Raw genomic sequence first — 7,433 nt, 5'->3', positions numbered from 1 at the left:
ATTTTTATCAGTTGAGATAACTAAAATCTTGAAACTTGCGGTATCATTTCTGCATCATTTGTTATAAAAATGTTTACCAAATCTATTTGAATTAAACCTTAAAAGCCATGGTTGCGCCAAATGGCTACTCTCACTAATTAGCAAATTAATTATACATTTGTTTTTTTTATATTTCCTTATTTAAGGGATAATATTTAACAATTTTTTAATTTAGGTAAAACTTTATCGTTTAAATTTCAACAAATTTAAATCCTATTCAAATTAAGGAAAGATCTCTCATGCGCTAGGCGCATGAGATCTGCCTCTCACAGGTAGGTGGGCCTCACACATATGGGGTCCACCTGCTTGTGAGAGGTTGGTCTCATGCGCCTGGTGCATGAGATACCAGTGTGGGGCCCACCTGCTTGTGAGAGGTTGGTCTCATGCGCCTGGTGCATGAGATACCAGTGTGGGGCCCACCTGCTTGTAAGAGGTTGGTCTCATGCGCCTGGCGCATGAGATACCAGTTTGGGGCCCACCTGCCTGTGAGAGGTAGGTTTCATGCAACTAGCGCATGAGATACTAGCTCTCAAACTAATAGTCTATTATAAAAAATTTCTAAACTTACATCCCACACAACAACCCATGTTTTCGTTCTTAAAAAATACCCCATGTTTTGACTAAGGGATATGATTTAACAATAATTTAAAACAAATTTATATTCTATTCAAACTAAAAGTTTATTATAATAAATTTCTCTAAATTTAAATTCCACACAACCCACCTTCCCCACCCCCCCCTCTCAAGTTGCATGCATGATTTAACAATAAGTTAAAACAAATTAAAATTTTATTTAAACTAAAAGTCCATTATCAAAAATTTCTAAATTTAAATCCCATAGGACCCACACAACTCACGTTTTTTTTTTTTCTCAAGTTGCATGATTTACAAATAATTTAAAGCAAATTTAAGTTTTATTCAAACTAAAAGTCTATTATAAATAAAGCCTAAACTTAAATCTTACACAATCCATGGTTTTGTTTTTGTTTCTTTGTTTTTCCCTCAAGTTGCATCTTATTAAAATAATATTTTATTAGAATATTAAGTTACAAAACTCTTGACTAATGGATTTGTCTTATTTATTGTTTTTTGCTTTTGAATTTGCATGCAGAATATTATGTTAAATGAAGTTTACTATGAAGAAGCAAAACAATAAACACACATTTAATTTCTTGGTTCTTTTATGTAAGTTTTTTTATTTATTTATTTTTATATTCTCAAATTTTGAACTCTTTTGTGTATGTTATTATTTTTAGTTTTGGTTATTATATTTAATTTGTGAGTGTGTTGATTTTTTCAATTAGACTATCACTAGAAAAAATCAATATTGAGGAACAATTTTGTTTATTATTGTTTGTGTCAATTAGGGCATAGATTAAATATAACCCATTTTGGAATAATCAAACTCATCCATATATCTCATATTAAGAAATTGACACAGAGCACAAAGAGAATTTTAAAATATAAAAATAGATAAACATTGATAAAATCTAAACTTTAAATGATCAAAACTTAAAGTAATTCTTTTTATTAAAAGTATTTACTTATTTTATAATTTATTATAACTATTTATTTAATAATTTAGTTTTAATTTTTTAAATTTTTTTGAGTTTACATATGAATTTTTATCATGCTGTGTGCATCGCACATGAATAATACTATACAATTTTGCATTCATTGTCAAACTGTTTTGAGGTTTCATCATGTAAGACTCAATATTATACTGTCATAGACCGATATAATTAACGAAAAAAATTCGATATTATTACTACAATATGATTTCAATTAGATACGTTTCAAACCGAAGGCACCCTACAGTATCGTATAAGAATATACCAAATTGAAGAAGATAAAAAAATCAATTGCACATCACGGAATCAAATAGGTGCATGGCTTAAATAAAAGAATAAAGACGTGTGAGTTTGGAAGTTTGTTTGAACTTCGAAGATATTTCCATTCCTTATATATATTTGGACATTGATTTGTAGGGTTATGGTTTCTTGGTTTATTCTTATCTTTCCAACTTTGTTGCTTGGTCCAAATATCTTCTTCTCAAAAACATTGAAAGAAAACAATTAAGAGGGCCAATTACTAGTACAGAAACAATGTCTTCCACTTCAACACCGTCAATATATTTGCAAGGCAATGCCCACAAAACAAGTTTTGCGCCAGCAACAAATACAAAGCCTTTCCACACGAGTCTTAAATTTCCATTTTCACAGTCTTTAAGAAAAGTTATACGTGTAAATTCATCTAGCACTGCAAAGTATAATGAAGTTGTGGTGGATGAAGAAATTGAGAAGATTAGGAGGCTTCAAAATGGGTCTGACGTTCGTGGGGTGGCATTGGATGGTGAGAAAGGTCGAAAAGTGGACCTTGCACCGCCGGCTGTGGAAGCCATAGCTGAGAGTTTTGGTGAGTGGGTTAAAAATGGCTTGGAGAAGGAAAGTGTGGAAGATGTTAGGGTGTCTCTGGGCCGGGATCCGCGTGTATCGGGGGCTTCTTTGAGTGTAGCTGTGTTTGCAGGACTTTCTCAAGCTGGCTGTTCTGTGTTTGATATGGGACTTGCAACTACTCCAGCTTGTTTCATGAGTACACTGTTGCCTCCATTTGCTTATCATGCTTCTATAATGGTACATAGCTCCCGTATCAAATAATTATCACATGTGTGCATACATACATACATATATATATATATATATATATATATATATATATATATATATATCTTCTCTTCTACAACGTGTGGACCCAACTTATAGAAATATGCATATATTTAATGTATGACATATCTTTTCAAACACCTACTAGAGTCTAGAATTTAGAGTGAAAAATTTCATAATATTAATATGGGGCTTTAATATTAAGAGTATTGTAACTCAATTAATACGTTATGATATGGGCAAATCCAAAAATTGTTGAGTGGTTTCCACAGTCTCATAAAATTCAAAAGAAATGAATGGTAAAGTACAATTAAAAACTCTTGAATTCTTATGTATTTTAATAACATTATATTTTTTGGTTGAATAAAAAAGAAGTCTTTGGATTCATTGACTTCACGCCATGCCACTAATAATAATAACAAGAATTCATACGGTAGATTGTATTTGTACTAGTTTGCCACACAACTGAGGATTGTGTCACATATATTTAATTACTCTGTTAATTAAAGCCATGCTTGTATAGATACAATCTTTCAAACTAACAGGTTAGACATATATAGAAGCAACTTCTTTTATTCTTATTTGCTGAATATATATAGAGAAAACTTACTAGTTGAGATTCATGACTTATAAATCAATTGCTGTAATTTCAGATGACGGCATCTCATTTGCCGTACACGCGTAATGGTCTGAAGTTTTTCACTAGGAAAGGGGGGCTGACCTCACCAGAAGTGGAGGAAATATGTGACATTGCTGCACGTAAATATGCAAATCGGCTCACAAAAGTGTCGACCATGCTGACCATTCCTCCAACAAGAGTGGATTTCATGAGCAATTATGCCAAGCACCTCCGAGACATTATCAAGGAGAGAGTCAATCATCCCTTGCACTATGACACTCCACTCCAAGGATTTAAGGTTCCCTAAATTTCTATCTTCATTCGTTTGTCGATCTGTTTGTTTCTATGTATATGTTCGTGCATATATATGCATAATTTCATTGACAATTCTTGAAAATTACGGAGCCACTAGTTTTCAATTAACCTTATCCCAAAGTTTTGGCTCTGAGTTTCTTTGAGGGCCTAGATAGTAGATAGATAGAGATAAGATAAATGCTCGTTAAGCTTGGTACGTTGATTCGAGTTTGGCACCTCTTTCCTTCTTTAAAGGATAAATAGACTTACACACACACCTACCTTGTTACACGAAAATTGTGTGTATGATTTATTTCAAACTAAAATCGTGACTTCCCATAGTTTGTATGTAACAAACACTATCCTATAGAATTAGACCTTTTGATATCCCATTCTTGTCTTCAAGAAGCATTCCTTCAATATCGTGACATCATTTTACCGAAATTTGCAGATAATTGTAAATGCTGGAAATGGATCAGGAGGCTTCTTCACGTGGGATGTCCTAGACAAGCTTGGTGCAGACACCTTTGGGTCTCTACACCTCAATCCAGATGGGATGTTCCCCAACCATATTCCCAACCCTGAGGACAAGATTGCCATGGCACTAACTCGAGATGCAGTGTTACAAAACACTGCTGATCTTGGGATAGTTTTTGATACTGATGTAGATCGTAGTGGTGTGGTAGATAATAAAGGCAACCCAATCAATGGGGATAAGCTCATTGCACTCATGTCAGCCATTGTACTGAGGGAACACCCTGAAACAACCATAGTGACCGATGCTCGTACAAGCATGGCACTTACTAGATTTATTGTAAATAGAGGGGGTCATCATTGCTTATATCGGGTTGGTTACAGAAATGTCATTGATAAGGGAGTTCAACTTAACGAGGATGGTATTGAAGCACATCTTATGATGGAAACATCTGGCCATGGTGCACTTAAAGAGAATCATTTCCTTGATGACGGTTAGAATTTACAATTTGTGCATCTCTTTGTTTTTGTTGGTAGTCAATTAGACTTAATTTAATCTAAGCTAGTGTACACTACTAACAACTTATCAACTTAACAGTTCTGAAAAAATTATAAAATTATTGTGTACTTATTAAATTAATATTATTAACACAATAAATTTCACTACATTTTTTCACAACATCGATCCAAACAAATTGTGATATGAGTTTAAGTACTAGTTAAGCCTCTTCATGAAATAGTTATACCTTTTGAGTTTGATACTCTAGCATGGTACTATGTAACTTCATAAGAGATACTTGCAATATTTTCAATATTTATTTTTATAAATCAAGTGTAAAAGAAATCTTGTCATAGTTGTGTTAAGAAAGAACTTATATTCAAATTTCCATCTTACTTGTTGTAAGCAACCAAAATATGAGGGGTGTTTATTATATACACACTTTTGCACGCAACCATACACACATTAATGCGTGCGTACAGTTGTGTGCAAGAGTACGTGTAACAACAATTGCCCAAAAAAAGGTGAAATTAATAGTGGTCTTGTTAAGTGTTCTCGAATCTCAAGTATTTTACTCTATTGCATAGGGGCTTACATGGTGGTAAAAATCATCATCGAAATGGTACAAATGAAGCTTGCAGGATTGGATGACGGGATTGGTAGTCTCATAAAAGATCTAGAAGAACCATTTGAATCCGTAGAGATGAGGATGAATATCATCTCCGAGCCTAGAGAGGCAAAGGCGAAAGGTGTTCAAGCAATAGAAACATTTCGAACCTACATTGAGGTACTTATATATCCTACTAAAATATATTTAAGTTGTAATGGATACAAAGTTACATTATCCAATAAACATGTGGTTTTGTTTATAGTAATTAACCACACATTCACTTGTAGAAAGGGCAGCTTAAGGGGTGGGAATTAGACTCATGTGGAGACTGTTGGGTGAGCGAGGGATGCCTTGTAGACTCTAATGACACACCGGCTGCCATTGATGCTCACATGTACAGGTGCAAATTAATAAAAACAAAAATTTACAATAACATATGGAAAATCGCATTATATAATTATAAATTTTAGTTTCTATATGAATCTTCATAATGCTGCAAATTCAGGGTTAAAGTTTCCGATGAAGAACACGGTGAACATGGTTGGGTACACATTCGACAGAGTATTCACAATCCAAATTTAGCTGTAAATATGCAATCCGTGGTGCCTGGTGGCTGCCAATCCATGGCAGTAGATCTTAGAGACAAGTATGGCTCATTGTCCCTTCACTGCCCATTCAAACATTTATTAATTGTGGTTTTGTTTATATGATTTACGATTTTTGATCTTTGTAGGTTTCTCATGGCAAGTGGAATGGATAGAATTCTTGACGTCAGTCAGATTGACAATTTTACAAAAAGCGTGCGTGGTGGTTAAGTTGCAATGATCTCCACTAGAAGTAGTTGTACAATAAAGTTGAGTATAAAAAACGTTAGCAAATGTTATATCCACCATATAAGTCAGATTATGATAATGTAATGTACAATAATGATGTATTTCATTGGTATATTCCAATCATGGTTTTGAAACCTAGACCGTTTAATGAACTGGGAAAGGAAGAGGGTCAAGATTTTTGAGATTGGATTGTAGTTCAATCGAGGTCAAACTGTGATGTGTCATTTAATTTTTTTAATATATTTGATACTTGGATTGGTTTATATTTATTAATTTTTCATTCCACTTTATCACGCTTTGAATAAGTTCTTATTAAAATATTGTAATGTTAATGCTTGTACTCGTATAAATTTTTAAGCACTACTACCTTAGAAAAGTTTAATTCTTTGGGGTGCCAAAGTATGCATATATGGGGATGTTATTTGATGAAGTATGAAATGCCGTGCACTCTAAACTTCATGTACAATTTGAAGACCTAAAGAAGAAAGAAAATGCTATTAGAGTGCACTAGTGTGGTGCTAGCTAAGAACCCTCCAACGGTTAAGTTAGAATTTCACCCAAGACTTCCATAACTCTCAAAAACCATAAGAGTTAGCAAAATGATTCATATGGGAGATCTTGAGTGGGTCAAGTTTTTGGTGTCACTACACTCATGGGAGATGTGTGGGCTTAGTACAGCAAGTAGGAGCGAATTTCGAGAAATTCATCCCACATTCTGTAGTAGTGGATTTGTGTGATAAACCATAAACTTGGTGGAAGTGGCTAAAAATTACTAAGTGTTGAGCCTTTAATATTGTAGACGATAATTTATGGAGATGATGCTCCTTAGGCGAGTTTCCCTCTTCTTCTTAGACGATTGTCTTAGACGATGGTACATTTCTATTTCTCCATCAGTTTTATCAAAGGAAAAATATTCCTTCACACTTGTTCACTATTTCAAACACATATCCTAGAATACCCACATTTTGACACATAAAAATTGATTTGAAAAATAAAAAAAGAAATGTGAAATAATGATATCTAAAAACCTTTTATGAAATTTATAATATAAAGGGACACGTCCAAGGAGGCACACATTTGGAAAACTTGGAGTCAATTTGGTAATTTTTGTAAAAATTGGGGGTTGTTTGACATTTCAGGTGATTGATGGGGTAATTTGGTAATTTCTCTGAAATGTAGGAGTACTTTGGTAATTTTGGTGAAAGAGAAAATTTTGTAATTTTTACTGAAAATAGGATTATTTCTATAATTTTGATAGAAGTGTGGGGGCTTTTATGTTATGTTATTTCATTTTGAAGAAACGTAGATGCACTTTGGTAATTTTAGTGAAGGTAGAGACAACTTGGATACCAAAAATTTGGGGTTGTGGTTGTAATTTCATTGAAATTTGAAGGTTCAAGGG

The 7,433-nt window shown here is 33.5% G+C and overlaps 1 protein-coding gene across 2 annotated transcripts; it reads left to right on the top strand.

Moving 5' to 3' along the window:
* The first annotated feature begins 2,017 nt into the window (after window positions 1–2,017).
* On the top strand, window positions 2,018–6,319 carry LOC126717646 (uncharacterized). Of its 2 annotated transcripts, XM_050419479.1 has the most exons (7): window positions 2,023–2,672; window positions 3,356–3,619; window positions 4,067–4,583; window positions 5,176–5,375; window positions 5,486–5,598; window positions 5,704–5,844; window positions 5,932–6,319. In XM_050419479.1, exons 1-7 carry the CDS (start codon window positions 2,145–2,147, stop codon window positions 6,011–6,013), a joined length of 1,845 nt encoding a protein of 614 aa, XP_050275436.1. In that variant the 5' UTR covers window positions 2,023–2,144; the 3' UTR covers window positions 6,014–6,319. The 2 variants fall into 2 exon arrangements, with proteins under 2 accessions (XP_050275437.1, XP_050275436.1); XM_050419480.1 differs by lacking the exons at window positions 5,486–5,598; window positions 5,932–6,319 and having other exon boundaries at window positions 2,018–2,672; window positions 5,704–5,843.
* Window positions 6,320–7,433: the final 1,114 nt, after the last annotated feature.

Source organism: Quercus robur, chromosome 3 (assembly GCF_932294415.1).
Source record: "Quercus robur chromosome 3, dhQueRobu3.1, whole genome shotgun sequence".
NCBI lineage: Eukaryota > Viridiplantae > Streptophyta > Magnoliopsida > Fagales > Fagaceae > Quercus > Quercus robur.
This window is presented reverse-complemented; position numbering and strand designations above follow the sequence as displayed.